Consider the following 17,500-nt stretch of genomic DNA (forward strand, 5'->3'; position numbering starts at 1 on the left):
TACCATCAGCATCAAACCAGCTGTTAAAGCCCTCGAATCAAATGCGATACCACGATTCAATTTTAGAAAAGCAAATTGGGAAAACTTTACTAAAGATTTAGACAATGAGATCACCAATATAAAAAGTGACCCACAGAGATACGACGACTTTAGAACACTCATATGGAAAGTTGCAAAGAAAAACATCCCCAGAGGATGCCGAAAAAGTTATATTCCATGTCTCCAAGATGAAAGCAAGAAACTATATGAAAGATACATTGAATCATACAAGGTGGATCCTTTCAGCGAAGAAACCCTAGAACTGGGTGAAGAACTCACATCAATGATAGCCGATGAAAGATCAGAAAGATGGAAGGAATTAATAACCTCCACCAATATGACCCTAAACAGCAAAAAGGCCTGGACTACAATTTCAAAACTGAATAATGACAAAAATACCCAGACAAGAGTGGCTGCAGTAACACCTGACCAAGTAGCACATCAGCTTCTACTTAATGGGAAACCAGCCAAGAAAGCACGAGGCCAACTAAAAGCCCTGAAACGTGAAATGGACAAAGCCCTCAAGGATAGTGAAGATCATCTTGACTCTTTTACCCTGGAGGAGCTACTAGAGGCCTTGTCCCATCTGAAGGCAGGAAAAGCATCTGGACTGGATGGAATCACAACTGAGATGATTCAACACTTTGGCCCGAGAACCCTATCCTGGCTATTGGACCTCTTCAATGTATGCGCAAGGACAAACAGGCTGCCAAGTGCATGGAGGAAAGCAAGAGTAGTCGCCCTACTGAAACAGGGGAAAGATCCAAAATCCAAGAAAAGCTATCGCCCGATCTCCCTCCTGTGCATCGCATACAAGCTATTTGAGCGAATGGTTATGTCCCGCATGTCACCCAGTCTAGACGAACAACTGTCTCCAGACCAGGCTGGATTCCGACCAGGACGGTCAACATGTGGTCAACTTCTTAACCTTACACAATTCATAGAAGATGGGTTTGAGACAAAACAGGTTACTGGCACAGTCTTCGTCGACCTCACTGCAGCCTATGACACAGTGAATCACAAGATCCTACTCCTCAAAGTGGCTAAAATGATAAAGAATAAGAAAATTGTAAATATTATCCAGTCACTTCTCGAAAACAGGCGCTTCTTTGTTGAAATGGATGGCCGGAAGAGCAGGTGGCGCACCCAGAAGAATGGTCTTCCCCAAGGATCAGTGCTGGCTCCAACACTTTTCAACATATATACAAATGATCAGCCTGAGTTCCCAAATATCCGCCGATTCATATATGCTGATGACCTATGCCTCGCAACACAGGATGTGTCCTTCCAACCAATCGAGAGCAGACTGACAAATGCCCTAGACACCCTTACAAAGTACTACACTAAAAACTCGCTGAACGCCAACCCAGGAAAACACAAGTGTGTGCATTTCACCTCAATAACCACCAAGCCCACAAAAAACTTAACATCAAGTGGAATGGCCAGACATTAGAGTACAACTACCACCCAGTGTACCTCGGAGTGACGCTTGATCGAACTCTGTCCTTCAGAGAACACGTGAGAAAGACCAAGGCAAAAGTGTCCACGCGTAATGCCCTCCTTGGAAAGCTGGCAAACATGAACTGGGGAACTGACCCTAAAACTCTAAGGACCACAGCATTGGCCCTCAGCTACTCAACTGCGGAGTACTGCTCAGCTGTATGGGCCCGATCATGCCATGCCTCCAAGCTAGACCCCGAGCTCAACAACGCCTGCCGGATCATAACGGGCCAGCTGAGAGCAACACCATTACCACTGGTCTACCGTGCAGCAGGAATAGCCCCACCACACATCCGGAGGGAAACCCATGCCCAAATACAAAAATACAAACAGGAAATGGACCAGAGACACCCCCTTCATGACCACAATTGCCCCAAAAGCAGGCTCAAATCAAGAAAAAGCTTCCTCACAGTAGAGAGCCTTCACCCAGACCACTCAGCATTCTTCCGCTTGGACAAATGGGTAGAATGGGACAAGACAGCAAACGATGCCCTCCAGCCCCCAACAGAAAAGCTCCCAGCAGGCACAGACCTCAAGAGTAAAGAATGGGTGGCGTTGAACAGAGCTAGAGCAAAGGTGGGAAACACCGCCACCAACCTCTTTAAATGGAAAATCTCACCGGGCACTGAATGCCCATGCGGTCACCCCAGACAGACCATGGACCACATCCTGTCCGAATGCTCGCTGGGACCTCACTGCACCAATGCTGACCTGAGGGAATGCAACCAGACTGCCCGGGACTGGCTGACTCACTGGCGCGACAAGATATGATGATGATGATATTAAACATACATTATATTGACCCGTGGACGGGCATACCCCGGTCTCCCTCACTCTCTCACTCCACCAAACAATGTCGTGTTGACACAAGACGAAAAAAGCAAATAACCCCAATGAAGTGTCCTCCATACCCGCGACCCTGGGTCAAGCCATTCGTTATTCTCAGTTTTTCCTCACTCCTGATGGGTCAGCCACCTCTTCTCAAGCAAACGTACAGTGTCTTTTTTTTTTTTGTTTTGTTTGGTGTCCCCCCACCCCCCCCCCCCCCCCCCCCCCCCCAATCCCCTGCCTCCCTTTTCCCATTTCTGTCACATTTGTGAATGAGTAGCTGGATATTTTTAGTAACGGCGGAAAGTATTTTGAGGTAGAGTTGTGTCCAGTTGATTAAGAAATATTAATAAACTTGGAATCCGTGTCATGTCAATTTTTTTAGTGGTAGTAGTAGTAGTAGTAGTAGTAGTAGTAGTAGTAGTAGTAGTAGTAGTAGTAGTAGTAGTAGTAGTAGTAGTAGTAGTAGTAGTGGTGGTGGTGGTGGTGGTAGTGCAAGAAGAAGAAGAAGAAGAAGAAGAAGAAGAAGAAGAAGAAGAAGAAGAAGAAGAAGAAGGAGGAGGAGGAGGAGGAGGAGGAGGAGGAGGAGGAGAAGAAGAAGAAGAAGAAGAAGAAGAAGAAGAAGAAGAAGAAGAAGAAGAAGAAGAAGAAGAAGAAGAAGAAGTCACCGTCATCATCATCGTCATTATTGTCGATCATAGTCATCACCACCTGACAAGATGCGGTGGTGCTCTGGTATCACGAATCATGTGATTTGTAGCAAGAATTGATTTTCCCCTCATTCTAAAAATAGACATTCCTCATTGAGATCACAAGACAGTCAGGTCACGGTCGTTGGATCGAAACAAAATGTGTGTTTCCTATGACAAATGACGAATGTGTGTTTCCTATGACGAATGACGAAGTGAAAAAAATGCGTTCAATTATACAATTTACATAGCATTGTAATGGAGGTCTACATCGCGGGTGTTTTAAGAATGTGATGATTTTAAAGATTGTGCTATGCTTTAAATACTTAACTATGCAAACTGTTATAATTTGATCGTTCTCCATCAACAAAGATTGTGTTGAGCACACTTGCCCTGCAGGGTATTGTCCTTGTCACAATGATAGTTTGGTTTGGTTTGGTTTGAGACTTCGCCGTCTGTGTTTTCATTATTGGGTACACGTGTGCTGTAAACTGTAAACTACAATCGAATGTGTTCCCTTTTTGACGAGGACTTTTAAAAGGCCACACAGCGCAGCGAGGGGTCATCGAACTCGGTACCTTTTGGGTACGAAGAAAAGACTGTAACGCTAAACCACGCTGTCCCATATAAAAACAAAACAAACGAAAAAAAAAAATTTTTTTTTTAAAGTAATATTAATTCTAGAAATTAATTCTATCTAATCATTTTTACTACTCTCATGCTGCGACGTGGTCTTGTGGTAGGACACTCGCTTTCGGATCGGAAGGTCCTGGGTTCGAGCCTCGCTCGGCGCATAGTCGAGTCTTTGGAAAAGAGTCTTTACTCACATTCTCTCACCGTACTCAGGTTGAAAATGAGTATCTGGACGTTACCGTCGTTGTCTCTGTCGAAAAAAAAAAAATCAATATCATAGCCAAACAGGCGTCATGTTCCGTACAACATGTTACGTGTTACTGTTGGTCAGGGTCCCCTTGTAAAGCGATTTGAGCACGTTTGGTGGATATTGCGCTATATAAAAGCATTTTAAAAAAATGTTGTTTACTTTATCTGGCATGAGTTTGTCATGAGGTCTGAAGTTCGATCTCCAGTCGATGCCGCTGAATTGTGGGATGTTTCCGTTATAGCCATGCACAGTCACGTGATTATGTATAGATAGAATGAAGATGACGTCACTCAAGCCTTTGTTGTTGTATTTTGCCATCCGCGTTTGTGAGTGATTCTCACTAAACTGTATTAACCAGACTATAAAAGTTCAAGGTTACACACAATTTTGTGTGTAGGTCCGTTATACTTCCGGATGGCACTGTTGTGAACTTCTTAGCCAAGTGCATACGATCTATAGATAGTATGCGCTTGGCTAAGAAGCTCATAACATTGCCATCCGGAAGTATAACGGACCAACACACAAAACTGTGTGTATTCATGAACGTTTATAGTCAGGTTAATACAGTTCAGTGAGCATTACTCATAAACGCGGATGGCAAAAAACAATAACAAAGACCTGAGTGACGTCATCTTTCAACTATCTATAGATAGTATGCGCTAGGCTAAGAAGCTCAAAACATTGCCATCCGGAAGTATAACAGACCTACACACAAAACTGTGTGTAACCATGAAAGTTTAAAGTGAGTTCAGTGAGAATAACTCACAAACGCGGATGGCAAAATATAACAACAAAGGCGTGAGTGACGTCATCTTCGAACTATCTATACTGGATGAATAGATTCATGTAAATGCCCGTACAGGTTCATTCCCCTCACAGCAGTGCTGCCTTATAGTGACAAAACACCTGTTTGCTTTTGTTCAAGATCGTCAGAAAACGTTTAGCCCAGGTCATCAAAAAAATTTTTTTAAATTCTATTAAACAAAATGACTTATGTGTCAAAGGTCTTAACCCCGAGACTTCAGGCCCAGGTGACTCCCGAGTTGTAGACAATGGGGATGATTTATATATTACATTTCCGTGTGCTCGAGGTCATATTGGTCACATTGCAAAGTGTGCTCAAAATGACCCACAGTGAAAAGTATTCACAGTTTGAAAATATCCAACGTCACAATACTCTTCAACAGTCGTAACGTCACTTCCTTCCTAATGACGCATGGTAACTTAGTAACACTGGCTGTAAACTATCGGAACAATGGCGGACGCCCGTATAAAATATTTCCCCGGCGAATAACAATAACAAAGACCGGAGTGACGTCATCTTCGAACTATCTATATATAGATATTATGTGCTTCGCTCACAAGCTCACAAAATTGCCATTCGGAAATATGTATAACGGAACAACACACAAACTATGTGTAACCTTGAACGTTTTTGGTCTGGTTAATACAGTTTAGTGAGAATTACTCATAAACGTGGATGGCAAAATGCAATAACCCGAGTGACGTCATCTTCATTCTATTGGCATAGATTGGCCAATGTATCCTTAATGAAAAAAAAATAAATAAATAAATCACGTGTTTTTTTCAAGAACACATGGGTGAGCTGACCAAATCAACTCATGTGTTTTTCTTCACACAACCCGTGTACCGTTTTGACCACGTCCAAGCTTGTCTTTTCATTTCCATGAATTGCATTTGAGTAACAATAAGCGATGCCTGTTTTAACAAACGACTGACAAAATATCGCCCTTGGGCTTGTTGATGCAGGCATGTCATTAAACCATTAAATGGGCCACACGTGCATTAAATTATCCATGTTAATTGGATTCAGTAGTCTGATGTCACGCCGCCCGGCAACGGCGGCCATCTTGGTTCTAAACAAAGAAAACCATTACTTTTTATTCTTCATGCTGGCTAGAACTTTTCATATGCCTTGTGATTAGAATGTGTAAAAGTCAAAACATTATCAAATTTATGGGGTTTTTTCCCCTCTGGATACGCTTTTATGCCCGCCGGAGAAATATTTCATACGGGCGTCCGCCATTGTTCCGATAGTTTAGAGCCAGTGTTTCTTACTTATCATGCGTCATTTGGAAGGAAGTGACGTTACGACTATTGAAGAGTATTCAGAACAGTGAGAGGAGCAGACACTTATGAAGATAATAACTTTATTTTTTGTTACTATCCAGGCTAGTACATCGTACAAACCATTGGCATTGTTCGGGATGGCCAGAGTAACAACAAAAGCACAAGACACAAGACCGCCGTGTTCTTTTCGCTCATTAAGAGCTCACCAAACGACAGTTGCAACAATGGGCATGATCTATATTAACTTTCCATGTGCTCGAGGTCATTGGTCACATTGCAAAATGTGCTCAAAGTGACCCACATAGTGAAAAGTGTTCACAGCTTTTTAAATATCTAACATCACGATTGGTCGTTTTATTCAGCCTGACACATGGGTGTGTTTACAAATTTTATAAACAAAGCAGCGTGTTTACATTTTTTAAGATATATCCAATCGTTGGACAGCAACAAATCATATGATTGATGACCTGGTTGGACGAAAACATGAATATAGATCGCTCCCACTGGCAGCAGTGCCCCCCCCCCCCCCCCCCCCATCCCCAGTGCACGTAAACACCAACCGAAATGTGAATACACACCACGCCCATCATCACCTTGAACGAGCTCTGACAGAATAATAATAATAATAATAATAATAATAATAATAATAATAATAATAATAATAATAATAATAATGATAATTAATGATGATGATGATGATGATGATAATAGTAGGTTAATAATGATGATACTGACACTTGTATGGCGCATTTTCAAAGTTATATAATGAATGCGCTTACTGGATTAATTAAGGTTCCCCAATGTCTCTCCTCGATGTTTCCATATAGGGATAGAAGATTTTTTTAAATGTAAGCCTAAGCCATGCTGACGTCAAGAGATTGTGTTCAATTCACTAATTGGTTCAACTACGCCACTACCCCATTATTTCATTCATCTGTGGTGTTTCATTCATTCTGTTTTGTTGATAAAGGGGAGGCCCGAAACGTTCATTTGATCTGTTTTTGTAATTAAATTGAAGCTTACAATCAATTTCACATTATTATTTATTTTTTCGAGCTTCGAGCAGCAACATTTACAAAGTTAAACCATAGATATGAATGGGTTAAACATGGCTTTGTATGTTGGCATGTTTCACCTGGCGAGCTGATACAATGAGTATTTTAAGTAAACGCATAATATAAGAATCAATATCGAATAGGAGGCAGACCCGTTTACTCGTGAGAGTTAGTCACACAGACTAGGAGCGTAGAGGAGCCCTCACTAATCTGTGGTAAGTCATGGCCAATAATGTGGCATCGAGTATACTCGGGGTACCTACAATTTCCATTCACGTCAATGTGTGTGCATTATATAGTCTATATTACTATATTATATTTCCTTCACTACAGACTCACTTCAGTGAAATAACATTAGCTACGTCATCTCACACCATTCCCTTGGTCACGAGGCTCTGGTTAATCAATCTCCCCGTCTCCTCCGCCTCTCTCTCTCTCTTTCAACTCTCCCCCTTCCTTGCTTGCTACCCGTGTCGAATGCCTCTCTCTCTCTTTCTTTGACTCTTCCTCACTATAATTTTCAATGACCACTGGAGCGTCTCCCGTGCATATATTTCATACATGACATGTATATATATAGTTAGTGTGTGTAGCCTTGCGGTTAAAAAGAAAGAAGAAATTATCTTACATCACACATTACAGTAACCTGTTAAGATACTGAAATATTTATTATCCTTTTTTTTTGGAGATCCATTGGTGAACATTTATCATAGAATTTATATTCGTGTGTGGAGAAGGATGTCAGCCTTACCATGAGTGATAATAGCAACAACTATTTCTACGAAAGCTCACAAGGTAAGGGGGGGGGGGGGGGTTATTAATGTAGATTGCAGTCGACAGTTAATCAAGAGTTGGTTGATGCGTGGAATAGATGGGAGTTTTTGTCACTGTTAAATTTGTCAAGGATAATGATAGCAATGACTCGTTGATGATAGTGGTAGCGTACGTTGTCCAATTTTTAAGCGCGCGCGCATGTGTGTTGTGTGTGTGTTTGTGTGTGTGTGTGTGTGACATGTATATATAAATCTTATATATCATGAGATAGAGGGGTCTATATATTGTGTGTATATGTGTATGTATTGTGTGCTTGAGTGTCATCTATTGTGTTTGTATGTGTGTGTGTGTGTGTGTTCGTATGTTGTGTGTTGCCATCTATAGATAGTATGCAGATGACGTCACTCAGGCCTTTGTTATTGTTTTTGCCATCCGCGTTTGTGAGTTGTTCTCACTAAACTGTATTAACAAGACTATAAAAGTTCTTGGTTACACAGAGTTTGTGTGTTGGTCCGTTATACTTCCGGATGGCAATGTTGTGAACTCCTTGACCAAGCGCATTCTATCTATAGTCTATGCTATTTGTGTTTGTATGTTTTTTGTTTTTGTTTTTGTATTTATATGTGTGTGTATGTATATGTGTTTTATCTATATAGATAGAATGCGCTTGGCCAAGGAGTTCACAACATTGCCATCCGGAAGTATAACGGACCAACACAAAAACTCTGTGTAACCATGAACTTTTATAGTCTGGTTAATACAGTTTAGTGAGAACAACTCACAAACGCGGATGGCAAAAACAATAACAAAGGCCTGAGTGACGTCATCTGCATAATATATATATATATATATAATATATATATATATAATATATATATATATATATATATATCTTTTATCATGAGATAGAGGCCAGTCAAGGTCTTCATATACCCTAGATGTCACTGGATAGAGGGGTCTATATATTGTGTAAATATGTGTATGTATTGTGTGCTTGAGTGTCATCTATAGTGTTTGTGTGTGTGTGTGTGTGTGTGTGTGTTCGTATGTTGTGTGTTGCCATCTATAGTCTATGCTATTTGTGTTTGTATGTGTTTTTGGGGTTTTTTTTTTGTATTTATGTGTATGTGTATGTATATGTGTTTTTTCTATATAGATAACACAAAGATCAACGTGACCTATAATTGACAGAGAAAAGATCGTATCTTAACAACGTTCTTGAATGGTCTTTTGTCTTTTTGTAAGTTCTCTCTCTCTCTCTCTCTCTCTCTCTCTCTCTCTCTCTCTCTCTCTCTCTCTCTCTCTATCTCTCTCTCTCTCTCTAATATATCTATCTCTCTCTATCTCTCTCTCTCTAATCTATCTATCTATCTATCTATCTATCTATCTATCTATCTATCTATCTCTCTCGCTCTCTCTTTATGTCTGTGTGTGTGTTTGTTTGTTTGTGTGCGTGTGTGTGTGTCATCTATGGATATCATTGAACCATGCTGAATGCACACCAAGATCAACGTGACCTATAATTGACAGAAAAAAGATCGTATCTTTACAACGTTCTTGACTGGTCTTTTGTCTTTTTGTAAGTTCTCTCTCTCTCTCTCTCTCTCTCTCTCTCTCTCTCTCTCTCTCTCTCTCTCTCTCTCTCTCTCTCTCCCTCTCTCTCTCTCTCTCTCTCTCTCTCTCTCTCTCTCTTTAGGTTTGTGTGTGTGTGTGTGTGTGTGTGTTTATGTGTGTAAAGTAACCAATGTGTACATGTTTAGTTTATGTTATATCTATTGGCCAGAGTGCAACCCCCCAACCCTTTTTTTTTTCTTTTTAGTTGATACACTAGAGTACTGAAAAGAATAAAAGGATGAGTTTTCTGGTCAAAATTTTAAATACGTGTTTCTGGGTGGGTATCCTGACCTCCCATAGTAGGCAGGGAGGTACATAATGTGTCTTCTATCACCCCATACCCGTTTTCCAATTGTTTCCTATCGTCATTGTCTTGGAATGAGATTACTTAGTTTTATCCTGATCCTTGCCGGAGTCCTTGGCTGGGAGGAAAACAGTCGAATGTATAGTTATAGTTTTGGGAGATGGTATTTTTTCCTTGTAAATCATCTCTCTGTTATGCATTGTATTATGTTTAGTTTACACATTATATTATATGATTGGTAAACATTTGAGTGTATTCCTCTTTGTTGGGACCTGTGCTTGTGTCTGGATAAGACTTTTAGGTGATCTCAAAGTACTTTGACGGTGTGCTCTTGGAATCTACATCTGTTCCCTATTTCAACCAATTCCCCTTTGTCTCACCTTTTCTTTTGTGCTTTAATTGTAATTCTAGAACTTTTTACTATCCCATTTTCTTCCTTTTTACTGGCGCTGATATGACCTTAATGTGTTGCAAGCGCCGTAAAACCCTTTAAAACAAAACACAAATACGTGTTTGTTTGTTTTTTTTTGTTTGTTTGTTGTTGTTTTTGTTTTTTTAAGTACGCAGTGAGCTTCACAGGGAACGAAAAGGAATAATAATCAACACTTTATTACTTTGTTGTTTTTTTTACACCTCTCTTATGATCAGAGACAAAAAACGGCCAGACGACATTCCATCTGTCCCTGAGTCCCGACAGTACAAAACATGGAGCGTTTGCCAACAGCCCTAGGAATGGAAGCCCAGGATCAAGCGGAAATGGAACCATTGTCGCCGAAGATGATGGGGAGAAGAAGGAGAAGAAAAAGAAAGAGAAACCAAAACTTGTTGGAGTTTTAGAAGTGGTAGGAATTTCAGTAATGTTTATAATGCCCCAAGTGCAGACGAGATTTATGTCTGACTCTCCCCCCCCCCCCCCCCCCCCCCACTGTCCACCCAGCAGTGATTGGATAGCTGGGTCTATTAGAACTGGCAGAAAATACTTTGCGATAGACTACCATCTTATTCAAGGGTGGCAAGTAATTGCTATTGTCCGTTTCACGCTATAGAAATCTGGATAAACTCCTATAGAAATCTGGATAAACTCCTATAGAAATCTGGATAAACTCCTGTTCCATGGGCCGAATGGCTTTGAGGGATTAAAAAAAAGAAAGGCAAATGTGTAGCTGTCTGGTCTTGTGATTTGACACTCAAATCCAAACTGATACGTTTTTGGTTCAAGTCCCGCTTTTGGCAGTGCAAAGCTGAGTCCTTGGAAAATGCTCTTTACTCTGCACTCAGGTGTAAAATGAGCACCTTGCTAGTAATATCATTGTCGTGGAAAGAAATTAGGGCCTTACAGGCCTCATGTCTCGTCCTATAATATGTTAAATGTTGCTATTAGATTAAGGCCCCTTTTTAAACACATGTGGTGGATATTTATGTTCCCGTTATAAATCATTTGTGCACACAATCAAGACATACTTTTTAATTTATGTTATGATTCTTAAAGATTGTGTAAATTGATATTCGTGAACTGAAATATCTACTGAAATTCCCGAAGGAGTCCATTTATACAGATAAAGTAGTCCTTCAGAACCATTTGGCCCATGGAGCCGGAGTTTATCCCGGTTTCTATAGCATGAAACGGACAATATCAATTTCTTGCTACCCTTTAGATAGGATGCTTGTATATTGCAAAGTACTTTCCGCCAGATCTAACATACCCAGCTACCCATTCACTGCTGGGTGGACTGGAAGATCAGAAAAAAATCTCGACTGCACCCGGGAACGATCAAGGTCCGTTTGCGCGTGAAGCGAGTGCTCTACCAACTGAGCTAGCGAGAGACCCCCCCCCCCCCCCCCCCATTTCTACAGATGGCTCAAAACTGTTGTCATAAATGTATAGGATAAATATCTAGAATGAGATGTTACCACTTTTTAAAAATCTTCTACTCCATTGTTACACCTTCATTATATTTTCATCCTTTATATCATTTCCTTGTTGTATTTGTTGTTGTTGTCATCATCATTGTCATCGTTGTTGTTATTGTTGCTGTTGTTATCATTGTTGTTATTGTTGCTATTGTCATCATTGTTGTTATTGTTGCTGTTGTCATCATTGTTGTTATTGTTGCTGTTGTCATCATTGTTGTTGTTATTGTTGCTGTTGTCATCATTGTTGTTATTGTTGCTGTTGTCATCATTGTTGTTATTGTTGCTGTTGTCATCATTGTTGTTATTGTTGCTGTTGTCATCATTGTTGTTATTGTTGTTGTTATTGTTGCTATTGTCACCTTTGTTGTTATTGTTGCTGTTGTCATCATTGTTGTCATCATTGTTGTTATTGTTGTTGTTATTGTTGCTATTGTCATCATTGTTGTTATTGTTGCTGTTGTTATCATTGTTGTTATTGTTGCTGTTGTTATCATTGTTGTTATTGTTGCTATTGTCATCATTGTTGTTATTGTTGCTGTTGTTATCATTGTTGTTATTGTTGCTGTTGTCATCATTGTTGTTGCTATTGTCATCTTTGTTGTTATAGTTGCTGTTGTCATCATTGTTGTTATTGTTGCTATTGTCATCATTGTTGTTATTGTTGCTGTTGTCATCATTGTTGTTATTGTTGTTGTTATTGTTGCTGTTGTCGTCGTCGTTGTTATTGTCGTTATTGTTGCAGTCCTTATTGTTTTTGTCAACTTTATTGTTGTTGTTGTTTGTTGTTGTCTTTGCTTGTTGCTGCTGTTGTTATTGTTGTCGTTGTTATAACCGTTGATGCTATAACCATTTATGTTATTATAACTGCTAGTAACTCCCTCTATTCTCATCATCTGATATAATTATATATTTCTTTCCAGTTTCGTTTCTCAGATTGCACGGACAAGTTCCTGATGTTCGTCGGAACAATTTGTGCAATCGCTCATGGAGCTCTGTTGCCGAGTCTAATGATCATCTTTGGGGAGATGATAGAATTTTTTGTTGACACAGGAAAGGTGGAGAGATTCCTGGATAACATATCCGGCTTTCTATCATCTGTCAACGTTACTAAGGATTACATCATGGAAGATATAAGAAGGCTTGAGTAAGTGACGCTTTGTGTTGCTGAGGTGATACTAAATAAGCTGCTAGAAGCTGTGGATTGTAAAAAGTAATAAACAAAATTGAATGCAACAGCTCCGAACAAGAACAAAATACCAAACACGGAATGTTTCGTGCTCAAAACCCTTCTTCAGCCAACAACAACAACAACAAAAAAAACAATGAAAACATAAATGCATTCCTAAAAACAAAAAAAAAACAAAAACAGATGTTGAGTGTTGCAGTTGACTAGGGACCTCTTGTAAAGTGCTTTGAGTACTTAAGTTGATATTGCCCTATATAAAACCTCCAGTTTTGAATATTGTGTGATCTGGGTGTTATTATAGTCCACTCCGGATAATCGCAACTCTGTTAATTGCAACTTTCGGTTAATCGCAACATTTCCTCAAGAAACAGAATTAATTCTATATAAAAGTCACTGATTAATTGCAACAATCTTCGGTTAATCTCAACAAATGTTCGACCACAAAAAGTGGCAAATTCAAGAAATCAATCGAACAAAATGTCATGATTACATTTCATCGTGGGTGAAGTGACAAGTTAAAGAATGGAGAGTGTGTAGGGTTTTAATGCTACAGTAGTATGTCACCACTCCAATAGAAGCAAAAACAGGCACAGCTTTTCAGACTGAGCGATGATATCTTTTGTTTTAAGATTGACAACTGTTCTTTGTGTCCAGTCCAATGGATTTGGTGAGAGCTTATTATCTCTCATCATGGCTAATCTCTTTGACTCTTACAAATGTTGAGAACAAAAGAGTGAAAGTTAATCCAACGTGAATACGATGTCGGCTTGTATCAAAGCTGATTTTGCTTTTCAAAATCTTTACAGGGCTGCTACATGGTTTTTGTTTCAATCAAATTGCTCAGTCTGAGGTGGACTAAGAACAATGTTCACAAAACTTGTTTTGAGTTTACCATGTATTTGTAAAATGATGCAATTGTGGACAGGAAACGAACTTCGGTTAATTGCAACTTTGGTTAATCGCAATATTTTCGCTTATCCCAAGGTGTTGCAATTATCCGGAGTGGACTGTACTACAAACCTGGTACTTGTACAGAATTAATTCATAACATATATATTCAGATATCTACAGTCTATGAGCAAGAGGGAGGGGGGGGGGGCTTATTAGAAAGTTTCCAATTTGAAGGATTTTAAACTGAGATCGCTTCTCGTCCTACATATTAAGTGTTGCTGTTGGCTATGGACCCCTCGTAAAGTGCTTTGAGCACATTTAGTGGATATTGCGTGAAATAAATGCCCAACACAGTTGAACAAATAATGTATTTAATGGTAGGAAATTATAAAAAGTTTTGTTCTGTTATGCAGTCAAGGCCATTTGAGATATGTACTGATTTCAGGAAATACCTTCACAGTATGGGACAGCTTTTTTTTTTACTTTTACTGTTTTTATATTCAAAATTTTTCTCAAATTACCGTTATTAGAATAAAGCAATATTTTTACTTACTGAGGTGTTATGAATTATTGTTAGAAAGAGTTAGCAATGGAAAATTAACATTAACAGCAAACACAATACGCTTCAACAGTCGTGACGTCACTTCCCTCGTAATGACGCATACCTTAGTAACTGGCTCTAAACTATCGGAACAATGGCGAACGCCTTTTGAAATATTTCTCCAATGAGCATAAAAGCGTATCCAGAGGGAAAAAAACATTATAAATCTGATCATGTTTTGACTTTTACACATTCTGATCACAAGACAGATGAAAAGTTCTAGCCAGCGTGAAGAATAAACAGTACCGATTTTCTTTGTTTAGAACCAATATGGCCGCCGTTGCGGGCGACGTGACATCAGAGTATCGAGTCCAAATTCAAAGGATTGCACATCCTTTGGTGTGTTTTACATCATTTGTGATAATATGCCACTAAGCTATAAGTTTTGTAGTCCCACAGTTTTTACAATCAAACATTCTGTATAATGAAGCAATGCTCATGGTTCTCCTCGGATCTGTGGAAATCCGCCATTTTGGAGTCAAAGGAGGAATTTCCTCCTTTTAGAAAATTACATTTTCCTGAAATCAATGGATTGGTAGTGAAAGATTTGATGTCTGGTGGAACATGCAGCTACAGTTTATCTCTTCAGATGCTAGCCGGAATATCAATATGATAATTTATCATCTCAATTGCTCTAAAGGTCGGGGTTAGTGCAGTGAAAATGAGGCTTATAGTATAGTTATAGGCATTTGTTCAAAACGTTCCCCCTTTATCACTTTTTTTTTTTCTCACCATCAGCACTGATGGAGAAGGCCGTAACTCTTTATTCTGTTGTCTATTTTTGTTATTGACTTCTCTTGGTCATTTCCAGATCCTACTGTCCCGACATTGACACATTCTACAATGGAACACGTACGTGTGCCGAGGTCAGTTTACAGGATAAGATATTGGACGAAATGACCACCTATGCAATCTACTTTGTCAGTAAGTCGTGGCTTTTACACATAATTAAATATGAAAAACTTATCAATTGGACAATTTCAACCCCGAGCCTTATTTTTCTTTAAAGAAAATATTATATATGTATTTTGTATGCATCATAGCATTAGATTCTTGGAGCTGCTGGGGAAAACTGCCAAAAGCTTGTTCAATTTTACTATTATTTATACATTTTTTTCACACACATGACAGATAATAATTTACATTCATTTATTAAAAGACTGGGGATCCCGACAGCTCAGTTGGTAGAGCACACGCTTCACACGCAAAGGGACCAAGATCGATCCCGGGTGCAGTCGAGATTTTTTTCTGACCCCCTCTGTCCACCCAGCAGTGAATGGGTAGCAGGGTCCGTTAGATCTGGTAGAAAGTACTATGCGATAGAGTAGCATCCTTTCCAAAGGATAGCAAGCAATTGCTATTGTCCATTTCACGCTATAGAAATTGGGATAAACTCCGGCTCCATGGGCCCAATGGTTCTGATGGACTACTTTGTTCAAAGACTAAAAACCAAATTGTTACACAAACTAGTTGTATTTGAATGAAATCAGCTTATGAAGATGAAGAGCAGCGGTTTTAAGACATCCACTGGTTTATCAACATTTTAAGATGGGTACTTCATGATGGCCCAACATTTCATAGATGACCTTTGATTTACATTTTCAGAAAAGTTTGAGATGCACTGCATTTGGGCATAAACTTTATCTTTTATAATCTGAAAAGTTGTGTCTGAAACAGTGACAGACAAAGCAGAAAGAAAAATACAAGAACAAATCATCCAAAAAAGAAAGTCAGCCAGTCTGAACTAGGGATCGAACCTCAGACATTCTGATTAGCCATGAGATGAGCTGTGATGGTTTTCCGTGGAAATCCGTGATTTTGGAGTCAGACTAGGAATTTCCTCCTTTTATAAAATTACATTTCCCCCCAATAAACAATTCTGTCAGTGAGAGGCTTGATGTGTGGTGGAAGAAATATGTGCATTTTCCCACCATCTGGAAGTTGGTGAGAGTATCAATGGTGACTTATCATCTCAATTGCTCTAAAATTGGGGGTTAGTGCAGTAAAAATGGGGCTTTAAAACGGCAAATGTTTAAAAATTTCCTCTTTTTTTTTTACTTAATGTCACCATCAGCCCTGTCTGAAATTTTTCTCTGTTTTGTCTGATGCACATCTTTTCAGACCTCGTCTTACACCAGTGCCTGCTCCCTAATTTTTCACTTTACCTTTGATTTATCCATATATATATAGCATCATGTGTAATGCTGACCTTTGATTTATCCATAGTTATAGCATCGTGTGTAATGCTGACCTTTGATTTATCCATAGTTATAGCATCGTGTGCAGCATTAGACACGATGTTATAACTATGGATAAATCAAAGTTCAGCATTAGACACGATGCTATAACTATGGATAAATCAAAGGTAAAGTGAGAAATTAGAGAGCAGGCACTGGTGTAAAATGAGGTCTGAAAAGATGTGCATCGTGTGTAATGCTGATCTTTGATTTATCCATAGTTATAGCATCGTGTGTAATGCTGACCTTTGATTTATCCATAGTCATAGCATCGTGTCTAATGCTGACCTTTGATTTATCCGTAGTTATAGCATCGTGTCTAATGCTGACCTTTGATTTATCCATAGTTATAGCATCGTGTCTAATGCTGACCTTTGATTTATCCATAGTTATAGCATCGTGTCTAATGCTGACCTTTGATTTATCCATAGTCATAGCATCGTGTGTAATGCTGACCTTTGATTTATCCATAGTTATAGCATCGTGTGTAATGCTGACCTTTGATTTATCCATAGTTATAGCATCGTGTCTAATGCTGACCTTTGATTTATCCATAGTTATAGCATCGTGTGTAATGCTGACCTTTGATTTATCCATAGCTATAGCATCGTGTTTAATACTGACCTTTGATTGATCCATAGTTATAGCATCGTGTCTAATGCTGACCTTTGATTTATCCATAGTTATAGCATCGTGTGTAATGCTGACCTTTGATTTATCCATAGTTATAGCATCGTGTGTAATGCGGACCTTTGATTTATCCATAGTTAAAGCATCGTGTCTAATGCTGACCTTTGATTTATCTATATTTATAGCATCGTGTGTAATGCTGACCTTTGATTTATCCATAGTTATAGCATCGTGTCTAATGCTGACCTTTGATTTATCCATAGT

At 39.2% G+C, this 17,500-nt stretch overlaps 1 protein-coding gene across 1 annotated transcript in view; it reads left to right on the forward strand.

Moving 5' to 3' along the window:
* Window positions 1–7,281: 7,281 nt before the first annotated feature.
* The window catches only part of LOC144969967 (ATP-dependent translocase ABCB1-like), a 45,086-nt gene continuing 34,867 nt past the window's right edge, over window positions 7,282–17,500 (forward strand). The window contains 5 exon segments of the mRNA XM_078909081.1: window positions 7,282–7,300; window positions 7,774–7,880; window positions 10,426–10,619; window positions 12,612–12,835; window positions 15,181–15,293. Of these exon segments, the coding sequence (XP_078765207.1) occupies window positions 7,838–7,880; window positions 10,426–10,619; window positions 12,612–12,835; window positions 15,181–15,293 (574 nt within the window). The 5' untranslated portion in view covers window positions 7,282–7,300; window positions 7,774–7,837.

This window comes from Berghia stephanieae, chromosome 4, assembly GCF_034508935.2.
Source record: "Berghia stephanieae isolate SIO BIC M18660-M18661 chromosome 4, UCSD_Bste_1.3, whole genome shotgun sequence".
NCBI lineage: Eukaryota > Metazoa > Mollusca > Gastropoda > Nudibranchia > Aeolidiidae > Berghia > Berghia stephanieae.